At 40.4% G+C, this 15,884-nt stretch overlaps 1 protein-coding gene across 1 annotated transcript; it reads right to left on the minus strand.

The window, feature by feature from the left end:
• Nucleotides 1-4,629: 4,629 nt before the first annotated feature.
• zgc:162193 (TRPM8 channel-associated factor homolog) lies at nt 4,630-12,466 on the minus strand. Its single transcript, XM_053422884.1, has 12 exons — nt 12,368-12,466; nt 11,431-12,096; nt 10,201-10,417; nt 9,649-9,940; nt 8,506-8,798; nt 8,136-8,310; nt 7,559-7,653; nt 7,207-7,417; nt 6,373-6,609; nt 5,825-6,048; nt 5,570-5,683; nt 4,630-5,384 (listed from the first exon to the last, which is right to left on the minus strand). The coding sequence occupies exons 2-12, from the start codon at nt 12,075-12,077 to the stop codon at nt 5,142-5,144; spliced, it is 2,748 nt and encodes a 915-aa protein (XP_053278859.1). The 5' UTR covers nt 12,078-12,096; nt 12,368-12,466; the 3' UTR covers nt 4,630-5,141.
• Between the last annotated feature and the right edge of the window lie 3,418 nt (nt 12,467-15,884).

Consider the following 15,884-nt stretch of genomic DNA (forward strand, 5'->3'; position numbering starts at 1 on the left):
ATCCGTCCTGGAGGGCTGAAGGAGATTTCCCAGTCTGCCACTCAGGCAGGGGCGCACCATGACTCACGGTCGCGTCCTGGATGGTCCTCCACTCCCGGTGCAAGAGATGGTGGCCACAAAGATGAATACTGTGGCACACACAATTCAGAAGACCCTGATGACTCAGCACCCCCTCAAAGAGAGGAAATCTGCACCCGACAGCTAGAGCCCCTTAAAAAAGACATTTATCGCTTCGACCCAGACAACCGAGGGTTCAACGAAGACGACACCGTGGTTCTGGCAGTTCAAATCCAACTAAATGTGGACCCGGCGCTGGAAGATGACAACTTTCCCCACGCCAAGATGAACCCCAGCAAAGAGAACCAGGAACAGCGACCCTTCCAACAGGGCGCCCCACAAAACCAAGGGGGTGAGGATTTCAACCAGCCCCACAAACAGTTTCGACCTCAGCACCTGAATCCCTCTCAACAGAGGAGTAGGGGCTGGAACAGACGGAAACCCTATCAGTACCAGGAGTATAGATGTGGTGACCGAAATCCAACACATGGGATGCATCCTGGGACAGAGGAGTAAATACGGAGATGTGTGGATGAAGCAATGAGAGACATTGTGCCACGTGTTCCTCCAGGCTCCACTGAGAGACCAGACACTGAACCCCGTTGGCGAAACTAGGAGCAGACGCCCTCCTTCTCCACTCCCAAAGATGACTTCAATGACGGGGAAGGACCAAGGCGCTGCCAGAAACCCCCTCTCACCTCCACATCTGAAAAGGGGGGGAAGAAATCCCAACTTTAAAACAAAAAACGCTCAAACCACTCACTCCATCAATAGCTGCATGTTTTAGACCCTCTGTCAGTAAATTGTATAACGTAGTTCAGGTAGTGAACCTCCTTAGACCTCGTTGAGGATTTTGAAGTCGTTACCACTACGGTTGTGCAGCCCTCACGGGTACACTTGGCAATTCAGTCTTGGCAGTGAAATTCCAATATCTGTAGATCTGAAAACCTAGAAATAGGATTTATCATAAATTCACAGATTAGCGAACAACAGAACGTGACTCGCCGTTCTAAATGTTTTGGTTTGACAGGATAACACACATGTTTACCTCAAAACACCAGCACCTACTCAAACATTTTCTTCTGTTTGTGTTTCCACTTTTCTTTCATTTCACTCTTCACCGAAATTCATTGGTATTTTAACAATAACTGCCGATAAGCATTATGTGAAATTGAAAGTGTGTGCCGTGTTTTAGAATATATGTTATTTAGCCTGTCTGCCCAGACAATTACCTCTCTCTGTTTAGACTCATGCCTCGAAGACATTTATGCCTCTCTGCCTCATAATGAACTAACTTTCACTGCTTCAACTCCACTCAAGGATTACCTCTCATGGATTATCACTGGACTCTCGACCATAGTTTGCCCTGGAGACCGGGGTCACAGCCCACTCTCCAGACCAAAAGGGGGACTGTTGGGCCAGAGCCCAGCGGGGTGCCAGCAGACACTGGAGCCGAGAGGAACAAAGGGTTGTTAAACTTTGGGCGGGAAAACATCCTCCTGCAGGCTCAAGAATCTCCCCCTGGTGGTGGAAAAATGTCCTGGGGTTTTCCCAGAAACCCTTGCTCAGTTCCAAGCCCCGCCCACTCAGGTCCAGCTCTGACACTCAATTGGCTTAAAGCCAGCATCATCCTATGACCAACTCCTCAAGGAGGAGGACCTCTCAGGTAGAACAAAACCACTGAGACCCCAAACATCGCTGCCATTTTTACCCTGCTCTGAAGACAACACCAGGCCCCCTTCGGGGCCTCTCAGCTGATTCAGTTGCTAACGGGGGCAACCTTAACTTTTAGTTTATCAACTAGAGTTATTTTATTTCATTTCTTTTATTTCTTTATTCAGTCGACGTTTTTATTTTCAAAAGGACTTTTGTTATTTTAACTTGAAGAGGCCGCGCACAGGAACTCGCTCGCCGGTCGAGCATCACAGACTTTCTTTCCAAATCCACAGCGGCGTTACCGCTGTTCATCCCCTGCAGAAGCGCGAGATTCATTCCGCTGAGGAGCACGAGCTCCACATCCCTGAAGAAGAAGGACGACGTTCATCCCATCGAAGCAGCACGAGAAAATCCGCTGTTTGTCCGGTCCAGCGGCCGAAGACCGCTTGAGAGACCACGTGATTCACTGGCCCGACGCGCACGCACACCGCGAGGGTGGTACAGTAAGAGGCTTTATTGTCTGGGCAGATGTTAATATAATACGTAGCGTATTGTTTTAATAATTGAACGTATTTGTTTTGTATGAGACCGCCGAGTCTCTAATGTTTAGCGGCGACTCGCCACTTCCGGTTTCCGGTTACGGCCTTGTGCCACAGTTTTTAAGCGCCGTGAGCAGCGTCTCCAGCTCATTGTGACCGTTTGAACAACTTTAAAGAGACTTTACCGTTCAAACCTCAGCACACAACGCCACTTGGGTGCTGAGTGGTAAAGTAAATGTAACTTGTCTCTGACGGTGCTTTTAAGAGCTTTGCTCTCTCCTTGTATGTATGCTCTCTCTCTCTCTCTCCTTCTAAACCGACCTATACACACATCCGATCTGTATTTAGAATACAGTTCATGTAACATAGTTAAATCTATATTCAGAGAGGCTGGACACATCTGGAAGCCATGCGGCCGAACGCCAAAGCAGAGACAAAGAATTCTCTTTGTCTGAAAATCCCTTGGTGTAATTCATGTGACGACCACCAGTGTGAGCTCCGGCCACATGGTGTCATTAACATAGACTCCATTTTGAATAACGCAAGTTAAACCACCATTTTGAGTCTATTATTGCCACGCCTCCTCTCTCCCTCTCCTCCCATTCTGGCTCTAAATTCATAACGGCTCCGCCATCTTGTTTTGTAGTCAATCCGCCATTTTGAGAGTTTTTAGGCCTTGATTCCACGAATCATGATCGGCCGCCATCTTAGATGTGACGTCACCAAGTGACTGCGTCATCGCCACGCCCCCTTCTTTTTCTCTCTCTCTCTCGCTCTCTCACACACCCACACACACACACACAGACACACCCACACAGACACACATTGATAGACACAGACAGATACACACACAGATACACATAGATGAATACATGTGTTTTTCTAAATTGTGATAAGCGGCTGCTGTTGTTATCTTTGAAATATGGGAGTTTGTTAAAATGATGAATCATTAAATAACACTAACTTTATTTCACATGCATACACATAGACATACACACACACACACAGAGAGACACTTTGACACAGACACACACACATACACATAGACAGACATACATAGGTAGACCGCCGGTTTTACAGGTATTTTCTGAATTGTGATAAGTGCTGCTGCTGTTGTTATCTTTGAAATATGGGAGTTTGTTAAAATGATGAATCATTGAATAACATTAACTTTATTTCCCCTTTTTAATAAATGCTTTTGTAATTAAAGTATCTGTAGTCTGTGATTATTTGTGCATATGTATGTGATTGCAGCTGGATTATGATTGCCTGTGCTCGAACTTAGTAGCCTTCACTGTTAATTAAATAATTATTAATATTAAATATTGAGATTATTGATTTGACATTTATCATTATGAGACTGATATTTATAGATTGTATCGTTGGTCCCTGTAACCAGGGTGGTGCCCCGCAACAATAAGCAATGATTACAGATTTGTATTATTCTTAATTGATAATTTTATTGTTTTCATTAATTATTTTAACTATTATTAATGGATAACCGTATCATTTCTAATTAAATGTGTTACATTTCTTAATTAATAGCTTTATCATTTTTGATTATTTTTAAGAAATAATTGTTATTTTAATAATCATATTTCATGATTATTAATAATTAGCCAACGTCAATTCTACTCCTACTATTGCACAACATAAGAATTAAAAAAGGATAATGTGCTTCTAGCAACGAGGACACCAATAAAGTGAAAATAAATGTGGTCCTAAAATTGAACCTTGAGGGATACCACATTTGATGGGAGCAGATGATGAAGAAAAGTTCCCTACTTTACGTAGAAACAGTCTGTGGGAAACTTTTTTAGCAATAGATTCTGTAAACCAAAATTAATTTCCAGGCATTGCAGATCAATATCAATAGCGGGTGACAACAATATTCAAAAATATTTTGGAAGTAACATCAATACTTTATCCACTTTTTAACACTTGGGGCCATCATTTATGATGTAATTTGTAAATAACTCTAAGAAAGATGATGATTACAGTCCACCTTTCACCTTCTGTCTCGCTCTGTGTCCAACAGCTGAGGGTGCAGGTTCACTTATATCCCGAACCCTCTGGTGCATAAGTGAAGAGTTAGGCCCAGACTGTCAATAATCGATAAAAGGATATACAGACAGGCTAATAAGACAACATAGTATCATACAACCCCTTTGTGTGTGGGACAGAGAGAACTTGCAGTTTGTGGGTTTTCTCAGATTCAGGTGGATTAACACACATTTTTGTGGTTCAGATGTGTAAATTGACTCATGAATACCGCTGCTACAGCCTGTTGTGAACAGTTCCATCCTCATTTTGGAGAAGTTTAGCAACATTTAGCCTTTTATTAACACCAGTAATACGTATTATGGTCAACAATAAACACCTTTCAAATCATCTTTATTTATCTCACACTTTCAGATTACATAGAATTTTAAGTTTAGTTAAAACCATAAAGAACAACCAAACCAATGCATCAGCCTAATATGTAACAAATCACAAATTCAATACCTTTAATTAAGGTTATTTTTGAAAATATATCAAAATGAAATCATTAAGTACATTATTTAAAATGTGTCATAATCAAATGTCCAGCAAATACCAATTGTCTAATCAATAATCAACTGGCACAGCCATTTCACTAATAAGAGTAAGAGGTTCAGATGAACCAAACTAATTCACCCAAGAGCTACTAAATAAAGAAGCTGTAAATACAGTATATCGTCAGCTATAAAAAAAAATCTTTCTCTTTTAAAATAGTATAGAGACATAGTCAAATACATCAGAAAACCAAAAAGAAAACAAAGTCAGGTAATGAGATTTCCTCCTAAATACCCAACGATTCATACTCTTAAGACCCATCTCTCTGCACTTCAATCAGCATCATACTGCAGCTCAGTCATACTGGACCATGGGGTGGTCGCTCCAAGAGGGCAGGTTGGAGAGTTTCTCTTCTGTGGCTGGTGCGATGGGCCAACCCCAGCTCTTGAAGAATCCAGTCAGGTTCATCTCCACAGTCCGGGAGAAAGTCTCAGCGTACAGGTTCATCTTTCCTTCGTTGTCATTGGGAAAGTCGCTCATCGTGTGGTAGGCAGCAAACACCTTCTTAAAGGCGTCCCAGCCAAACTTACCCTGGAGCTACATGCACGGAGAAAGAAGTAGAGGGAAATGTAAGAAAATTGCAGTGTTGATGCCTCAATGTGCTGACTTGGGTTAGAGACTTTCAGTACTATTTCCTTTTTTAGCCTTTCGCCTGTGTGTATGTGTGTGGTTTTGTTCAAATTGTATTTATAAGGGGTAATACAAAAATGATTCTCTCTTACCTGCATATATGTCTCCAGGGCAACCCACATGTCCCATTTGCCGAGTTGCCTGCCCCCCTTAGCAAACTCCGCTGCTCGACAGTTTCGGTTTGCTAAAGTCATATTTGGGTGAGCCTGCAATGAAAAGATGATTAAGAAACAATATAATATCCATGGACACCTTAATACTTCTCTAAATGTAAGTGCTGCTTTTAGTTATTTCTATGAATATAAAATATATCATAAATACACTATAACAAAACAGATCTACTCCACCTTTGCTCTGTCGATCCCAAGCACCTCTTCATGCACATACACTGACCAGAGGTTGCATGTACACTCAGTGGTGTTGGGTGGGAACTCCCAGCACCCTCTCTGCTGGTTGTGTCCCAGTTCATGGATAGGCCCCCATATTTCTACATTCCTGATATGGTCAACACTGACCAGTTCAGCTGCAGCAGTGCTGTGTATCATTATAGGGTAACCTGCATGCATCCAACCTGAGCAGGAGAAAATCAGGTTTTGTATTAATGCTATGAGGATTTCATTGGTATGGTAGAGAAACACTTTACAACTAGCTGTGCATGCAGTCTCACCAAACTACACGTCTCAATGTAGTATGTTCTGTTACTAAACTCAAATGAACACAATTAAAACTAACTCTAACCCTAGCTCTATTTGAATCTTTACAATTTTTTAAAAGGACAGTTTTTGCTCCATGATAGACTAATGATCTGTCCATGATGTACCCTGCTTTTTATCAATAATGAGTTGTTACTTGCTCAATTTCTCACGGAGTCCTTTACCATTTCAAATACACTTACCGTGGGAAATCTGCACGTCTGCTACAAAGCGTTCTTTGCGGGGAAATTTGTGTGGTTTTGCAGCCAGGTCAGCAATGGCCCTCATCATTTCATTCCAGAGCGCTGCCAACTCGTCAGGGCGATCCAGGTCCCGAACCACATTTGATGGCACAGTAAGGATGATGTTCTCAAATTCCAACTCGGCCCAGGGTGAGGGAGCATTGCGCAACAAGGACCACTCTGCTGCTGTTGTCACACCTGAAGAAAACGAAGAAGTAGGGCTATTCGAACGTTGGTTTTGAATTATTAACATTATGTGACATCTATAAGGTGACCGTTCATGGTTTTCTAGACTGCTTGAAAACGTCAAGGGATTGTCAGTAATCGTCCATAGAACTGTAAATCTCCAGTAAAACAATGATGAAACAATGCAAAAGGTCAATGAAAAGCGGAGGCTAATGAAATAAATCTGTCAGTTTGAGCATCTAATAAGTAAATAGCAACATGACGAGAGGACAATGGAGGAGCTGTGTTCAGATCCTTATGGATATTTTAAAAGTGTATTTATTGTTCATTTGACCCAAGTCCATGTCCCCTGTAAGAGTTAACGTGGCACAAAGAAGGGTGAGGTAAGTTTTAAATGGACACTTGCTCAATCAAGGTCACAACACTGAAATTGTCTCAGCAAACAAGAGATGTTTAATGAGAACTATAAGGACATAATAAGAACAACATTTTAAATTAAATTATCTTACTCTATGTTGCCCTGAATCCCAGAACAACCATAGTTATCCCACACGATAGGACACACACATCAGCAAACATATAGCATAGCTCCAAACAACACATACTCACCACATTTATAATATGGCACAGATACACCCATCTGCACTGTGACATGTACCCCCTCCACTTTTGCTTTGGGTGGGGCCACCAGGTAGAGGAGTCCACCCCAGAGGTTGTACACCTGCATCATCTCTGTGGTTATGGGAAATTGTTCATGAACACTTGGTGCTCTCTTCAACTCTGCATGATTCAGCCTGTCTGTTTGACAGCCTATCTGGATCTGAGGATGACAAGGAATATGTTTTGCTGCTTTGAAAACAGGACTGTGGAGCAGTAACTATATTGTTTGATGCATGACTGCTAACAGTTCTAAAATTCTTCATTTTAATATCCACTTTGTACTAGATATTGTAGACTTTACCTTCCATCCATTGTTGACTATTTCTGCTGGTATGATCATGTAGGTCTTCATTCCAGGTGAGAGGTACAGACCTGTACTGATCCACTCCTCCAATTCTGAGACACACACACACACACACACACACACACACACACACACACACACACACTTTCGGTGAGAGACAGGGTATACCCTGGACAGGTTGCAAGCCCTTAATTTACCTTTATTCAATGTTTAAATCAATTTCTGGGTCATTTTGATTTAATGGTAATGACACTGTTACAAAGTACCTTGCTCTTGTACAGGTCATTGAATACTAGTCCAAAATACCCTCTATCACCTGATCTTTGACAAAGGAACAAGTGGAGACATATTCCATATGATGTAATTATTTTAACTTAACTTTCCTGGTTACGAACCTGAAATCTTGAAATGTGGGTTCCCTGTGCTTGAGAGTAAGCTCTTTTAATTTATTCTCCATTTGTGTTTTCCGTTTTTAATGAGGCTTTCTTGGTTTAGTTAAAGTTAAATATGATATTATAACATATAATAAGAGTGAGATCTGTACAAGTGTGCGCATATTGTATACAAGTCTGACCTGCTGTGTTAACATTAAGCTTGATCCTGTGGTTATAGATAACTGGCATCAATGGATTATCCTTAATGAGGTAGGGCAGGAGAGCATCGGGATCCGGGCAAACTTTGTACACCTCTGTCCCCACACTGAGGAGCAGGTGGTCTTTGGGGCTCTTCACAGGACATCCTTCACACACCTCGAAAGACAATAAATATCGTAAACAATGTTGTTCTATCAACTGGCTGCTTGATAGCTGTACCTTAACCATCACATATATCATATATGATTACTAGTATAATGCTTTGGCAAAGCTCAATATTCATAAAGCCCAAACAGATTTGGGCTACTCTATTGGAAAATTATATAAATAAGAATTATTTTATCTACTCACCTGTGGCATGCCCAACCTCAATATGATATCAGTGAGGGTGGACAGGACCTGTGCATAGGAGTAGCTCTCATAATCTTTCATGGTCAAGTAGGCGGAACAGTCCGTGCCCAGCTTTTTCAGACATTCCTCATCATGCTTCATAAGTTGTTCTCTTTTGTTGACATGTCCAGCAAAGCGGTGTAGTAGTTGGCGGAAGTGGTAGGTGTCTTTGATGGACTGGATGGCTAGAGGGGCCTTGTTGCTGATTATTTCTCCCAACAGGCTCAAGCCCATTTTGTTCAAGATCTTGTTCCCTGAAAAACATTGGAGCAAAGGTAATCTTCTGTAACAGTTTCTAGATGTGATATTTAGTAACTTCTACATTTAGATTAAACACGATTATCTCAAATATTAGACAAACATGCATGCCCATTGGCAAAATGAAGATACCTTGTCTGTCTGAATATTTTTTTGGGTGTTTAAAAGTGCTACAAGTCAGCCATCTGGTCTTCTACTATGTTAAACCAACAGTATCAAGCTCATTCCTGTCTCTGCTCTGCAGCAATTCAGCTCCGCTGCAATGTTGTGAGGATCCTTGTGCATTTCCAACCACCCTTTTCCAAGCCTGCTGTTTCCTCAAGTTCTGAAGCCTCTCTGAGCTGCAGTTTACACAGGTTTCTTGATTCGATTAATTCTGTGGGTAATTGGCTTGTCATTGAGAGTTAATCAACTCTCCAGTACTTATTTGACTTTGGCTTTTCATCAAATATATTCTGCTGCATTAAACTGCAATATTGTCATCAAACCAACAGCTGGCTGACAATTTATAGACCTAATAAGTTTATTTAAGAAATTCTTATTAAATGGCTGTATACCTTTCCGAAAATTCCTTGCTCGCAGCTTTTCAATGCTTTTTTAAAGAAGGTGATGTCGCATGATGAACAACAAGCTTGTAACCATGCAGGCATCCAGAAAGTGGACTCTCCTCTCTGTGTATGCTGTACTTGTGTCTCTCAATTATAGGTGGATGTAATTGGAATAGTTTTGTGTTGTGTCTGATATGAGTTAAAACAACACCATGTAGATTTGTACAGCAGTAACTTTAATAGATAGGATGCATTATGTTATTATATGATGAACTTTGCAGGTGGTGCATTATCGTACCTACAAAATCTGTTAATGGGTTTTGTCCATAGTGTGTCTGTGCCCAGTACCAGGCATGTCCACCAATCAGAAGGCCTCCTCCCTCTGCCACAAAGTTCTGGATATCCTCCATGTGATCACCGCTGTATGCTGTGCACACGAATACACTCAGGTCTTTCTTGAAGTTTGTCTTCTCACACTTTAACCCTGACTTGCTGAGGATTCCTAAGGCTGGATCGTGCAATACCCCAATGACCCCATTCCGGCAGTCATCCAACCAGTGAACGGCATTACTCCAAAATTGCGTCATTGGCTGTTATGAGAAGAATTATTTCAAAACAGAAACAGTCGTTAATCAACATTTATAAGCATTCTAGACATTAAACTGCTGGGGACTAGAAACATTAAAAAAGATAGAAATGGAAAATAATTATATCTACTGTCTCAAAAAGATCATACTATCTACACAAGATAATTGTATACCTGCACTAATTGAGAAAATTATCATCATAGGCTCATTTTGACTTAAGAAGGCAGAAATTCTAAGTCAAATCGTTAATGTAGACTTCGTACCTCCTGTGAAAGAAGTACTTCATGTGAAATCAAAATGACCCTTCCCTGTCCATAGTAGGCTCCTGCCAGGAACACCTTTCCATTCTCTGTGGTCCCGATGGGAAAGGCTAGAGGGCCATGGACCAGAACCTCTGAAAGTACCGGTTCCTCTGGGAGGTCAAACTCTGAAACCCCCTTGAGTAAGAACTCCAAGTCATCCACAAAATCCCCTCTGTTTCTGTGTTTGAAAGGGGGGAGAGGATATGCAAATGAGAGATTCAGAAAATCATAGGATTAAAGTAACTGCTAAGTGTCATCTTTTTTATGCATCTGTGCCGGCAACAGCTATGGGGCAGAGGAGTTGTGTTTTTGTGGTTATCTAACCCATTCTGGTGAATTTCTTCAAATTTAGTACAAACATTTATTCAACTCAAGAATGAATTGAGAAGGTGGTCAAAGGTCAAGGTCACGTTGACCTCATATTAGATAGTAAAATGTGTGTTGACTGAAATTTCACTGGTTGGCAGACATAGAACTGCAGGTAATCCTAGTTTAATTTAAACAACATTTTGGTTCTTCGATTTCGGTTCAGTGCCATGGAGTATAATACAATACACAAATACAATATAAAATGTACTTATTAAAAAAGTAATATTTTTTACAAATGGTGACATGCATTGAAGACCAAAATAACCAGGTAATGGTAAAGTTACACTGTAAGCATCCTAACAAATAATTATTATCCTAAAAAACAGCCAGCTATTGTAATATTACTTCCAAATATTATTATTATTTTTAATAATTTATTGTTTCTATGAAAATACAATTTGTCTTTATCACGAATCTATCCGAAAATTATTGCAGCAAATGGCTTTAGTGATAAATTAAATGTAATTGTTGATTATCAGATCAAGTTGAGTAAGAAATAAAAATCCTTTCCGTTTCTGTATTTGAAAGGGGGAGATGTAAACAAGATGTAATTCTTACAGTGAGTTAAAGAATTTTAGGAAAGCACCAGTTACTGTTTTCTTAACCAAAAATGTTAAAGGATGAATAATATTAATATTGATTTACTATGAATAATATATTTTAACATTATATTAAATGGAAAAAAAATTGTGGTAGCTTCAGTGTTAGCTTCATTAATGTTAATAATGTCATAAATTTGCAGAAACTTTTCAAATAAGAGTTGTCTCTTTACAAAGTAAAATATTTCCAAATGTGCAATAATCGATAAGTGTATTCACTCACACTACAGCCTTCCAGGAGGATGGGATTTTAGGATAGACAGGCAGGTACTCTGCCACACCGTAATGATCAGAGAAGTAGATTCCTGCCACACCAGAAACCTTGTTCCCTTCAAACACAAGCAGTGTGTTTTCTTTTGGGTGATTTGCAGCCCAGCTCCACGCCTGACCTGCTATCAACACTCCTCCTCCAGCTTTCATGAATGCCACTAGATCCTGCTTGTGTGCACCCACACTGTAGGCATCTGTCATATACACACCAACCCCCAGATTATCACTAAAGGCCCCCACCACTTTGGCTTGGAAGCTGGATTTGCTGAGGTTATTAGCGACTGACATGACATTTTGATGGATCCCTACAGACAGGTTGTCGGATCCATCTCCTCTCAGCCAGATCAGAGCATTCTCTACAAGAGCTGGGAACATCCACAGGTAACTCTCATGACCCAGAACTACAACCCTTCCACTGCCGTACAGAGACGCAGCCATCAGGACCTGGCCTTTGCTGTTCATTGCCAAAGGAAAGGCATGGTCTCCAGTCAAAACCAGGTCGCTGGGAACACTTTGGCAACGGAGGTCCAGCTCTTTCAAGCCTCTCATCAGAGACATGTAGGCCCCTTCATGGTGGTTTTGCATGGTCTGGTTGGACATGGTGAGAAAGTTTGATTCTCTGAAAACCGACAGAAGGTGGAGGGCAGAAAAACAGGAAAAGAGTTGACTCAGACACAATACTGACTTTGATAACATATGACACTAGTTAGTCTGTACTCTGGGGAATAAAAAATATGATCCATTACAAAGTCAATTTCAACTTACAACTGGAGACAAAGGGATATTATGTACTTTTGACTTGGTTTCAACAGAGGCCAAAGAGTTTGCAATAATAACTGAAAATAAAGAAGGATAGAAAAAAAGAAAGAAAATAATCAAATTTCTTTTACCTGTTAAAAAGTTTCTGCTTGTATAATCAGACTGCTGCAGACATCAGACGGTTTTTAAGAGAGCCACTCTCATGCAACATATATCTGACCGAAACAGATAAGACATTATAAACGAGAGAGGCAGTATGGGCGTGGGTATTTAAGCGACAAAACTAAAAGAGGAGTGACTTCAGTGACACTGTAATGGACAATTCCACTGATCAATGTCTTATTACTGTTTTGGCTGTTTAGCTAATTAGCTGATACAACAACAGTGTCTTTATCCTACTGCTGACCTTTATTTGTACAATTGTTTGCTCGATTTGATTCCTCTTTCTATAACAGTGCCAGACAGCAGACGGTTTGTTTTTGCTTTCTGTTCTGTATCTCATTGTATAAAAACCCTACTTGGTGGTTGCACTTCGAGCCCTGACATGACTGAGTAAACTTCTGCATAGCTAATAATTAAACCTCTAAAGACAACTCCGGTCTGAGAAATTAATTACTTCAACAGTGACGCTGTAATGGAAAATTCCACTGATCAATGTCTTATTACTGTTTTGACTGTTTTCTGTGAAATTAGCTTATACAACAACAATGTCTTTCACCTACTGTTGACCTTTATTTGTGCAACTGTTTTCTGGATTTGATTCCTCTCTCTATAACAGTGCCAGACAGCAGACGGTTTGTTTTTGCTTTCTGTTCTGTATCTCATTGTATAAAAACCCTACTTCGTGGTTGCACTTCGAGCCCTGATATGACTGATTAAACTTCTGCAGAGCTAATAATTAAACCTCTAAAGCAGTGTTAATTTTGGCAGCTATTTTTGATTTAGTCTTAGTCTTAGTCTTTTGACGAAAATGCATATTAGTTTTAGTCACCTTTTAGTCATTTTAATCCTTCTTAGTTTTAGTCTAGTTTTAGTCGACGAAAACAAATTACATTTTAGTCTAGTTTTAGTCGACGAAAACTAATTCCATTTTAGTCTAGTTTTAGTCACATTTAATAGCCACATTAAACTCCTTTTCTATAAAAACATATAGCTGCAGCCTAATAGCTTAAAAATATATATTTAATTTTAAATGTGAAAACAAAAAGGGAGAGCAGGTCAGACTGGAGCCGGACACAGAAACTGAACATCGGTACAAACCAACTGCCAAATGGAAAATTCCACTGATCAATGTCTTATTACTGTTTTGACTGTTGTTGGGACAGTGTTTTGTGAAACCAAAGGCCTCCTCTTCAGCCTTCATGGGTAGTCTAAGCCTGAAACCACATGTTCCCTTGTTCCGGAGAAATACTAGAGAGCCTCCCGAACTCAGTCTCCCAGGATGCCGCTTGTCCTTTGTTCCGGACAACTTCACACTTAGGTGTGAAAAGCCACAAGGGTCAACTCCTATTGGTCACTCTGGACCCATGCAAATATAAGTCAAGGTCTCCCCCTCTTCGATCTCTTTCGATATTCCCTCCAAGGAGGAAGGCTGCAAGCCTCTTTTCCTGCATCGCCAAGGGGAGAAGCCTGTTTCTCCAGCTCACATCTTCTCTTCACATCCAACTCTTCGAGAGGAGCACGAAGGTGCAGCTTCCAGCTCATCTCACCAAAGAAACCTCACATCTCAAGCGCTATCAAACTCCTAGTAGCGTCTCCAGAGATCCACAAAGACACGCGCTTAATCCTTCACCTAATTATCTCTTCCCCCGCCTCCTGTCGTAAAGCCACTTCAAAAGGGGGGGGAGGGAGCTGTTATCTTTAGGTTGGCCAGCGACCATTTTAGAAGCACACAGGAAGGTGTTATCCTTTTGGCCAGCCGCCATTTTGGGAGCACTCTGATTAACATAGACACACCCTCACATACACATCTTTGTTTAGTTAGTACGTTGTTAGTAATGTGTGTTTGTTATACTTTATTATATTCATAATAAATTTTTTCTTTCACAAATTGTCTATCATTCATGTTGCATAAGTGAATTTTGCCAACCTCTTCACTGTCAAGAACTCCATATCCTTCAATTTAGCTAACTATCTATATGGTAATTTTGATTATAGTTATTCATTTAATTGTTAATCATAGTTCCAAATTTGTAGCTAGTACTTTTATGAGACTTAATCAATAATTTGGCTATCTTTTCCCTTCCTTTGAAGGGTGGTGCCCCAAGGTAACTTTAATCAATTCAAGTTATGATTTAATATGAATATTTGAATATTCAAATTTAATATTTTATTTTGATAACCAATTTATTGAATGCCGAAAGGCACACAATTTTATGGTATCACTAAATCACTCTCATGCATTAGATCAGGGGTCCTCAAACTTTTTATCCCGAGGGCCACTCACGACGCCATGCCCCCCTGCCCTGGAGCGGACCGTTGACAGTGCGCCTCAATTGAGTCACTCAGGACGGGGGGCGTGGCGGCATCTGAGGGACAGCTGGCAGGTCAGGGGTGAGTTGGGCACCACCTAGTGTCTAAACTGAGAAGTACAATACAGTGGGCCATAGTCCATTACATTACAATTCATTTAGCTGACGCTTTAATCCAAAGCGATTTACAATCAATGCATTCAAGGGTACCCGAGGGTACAAAACCCGAACAACAAGAATCAAGAAAGTACAATTTCTTCAAAAATAGACTACTACAAATAATATAAGTAAGTGTCATTTAAGTGCTACTAAATTGTTAGTTTAAAAAAATATAGTATTGTTTTTTTTTTTTTTCACCTACTGTTGACTTTTATTTGTGCAACTGTGTACTGGATTCGATTCCTCTTTCTTTAACAGTGCCAGACAGCAGACGGTTTGTGTCTGTTTTCTGTTCTGTATCTCATTGTATAAAAACCCTACTTTTTAACTTTTCGTGGTTGCACTTTGAGCCATGATGTGACTGTGTAAACCTCTGCAGAGCTAGAAGTCAAACCTCTAAAGACAACTGCGGTCTGAGAAATTCATTATTTATAAACTCAGGATCCCTTGAAAGATCGTCTGGACCCTAGAAGTCTTCGGGGGCTGATCATGTTGTATAGTACACTCTATACCGATACAAATTAAGTAGAGATGAGACAGGAGACCGTGATGGAAAAGACGTGCGTACTTTACTGTGAGTTTCACAGGACAGAAAATAACCAGCATGCAATGCAGGTAAACAGTGGGTCGTTACGGATGCCCCGAGGGAACAAACTTAACTGGATATCAATACAAAACATTCCTCCCCCTTTACTTTTAATTTCCCATAAGTAAAAGTAATATTCACTGTATTGATTATTCCTTTATAACAGTCCCAAACCTTAAAGAAACTATCTTTTTAATATAACAGTCCCTTTTTACTTTAACAATGTTTACAAAATAACACTCAATATATAAATATATAAATGAATATAATAACATTTCCTGAACTAGGGAAAGAGGGTAGACTGCCTCATTTCCCAGACTTAACCCTGGGGTGTATTCTGCCCCACTGTTGGAGGTTAGTCTCTAGACTACATGTTCAATCTGTCAGGGGGTCGTCGTTCTCTTGTGGGGTAATGACGACGTACGGGTAAGT

The sequence above is a fragment of the Pleuronectes platessa genome, chromosome 5 (genome assembly GCF_947347685.1).
Source record: "Pleuronectes platessa chromosome 5, fPlePla1.1, whole genome shotgun sequence".
Taxonomy (NCBI): Eukaryota; Metazoa; Chordata; class Actinopteri; order Pleuronectiformes; family Pleuronectidae; genus Pleuronectes; species Pleuronectes platessa.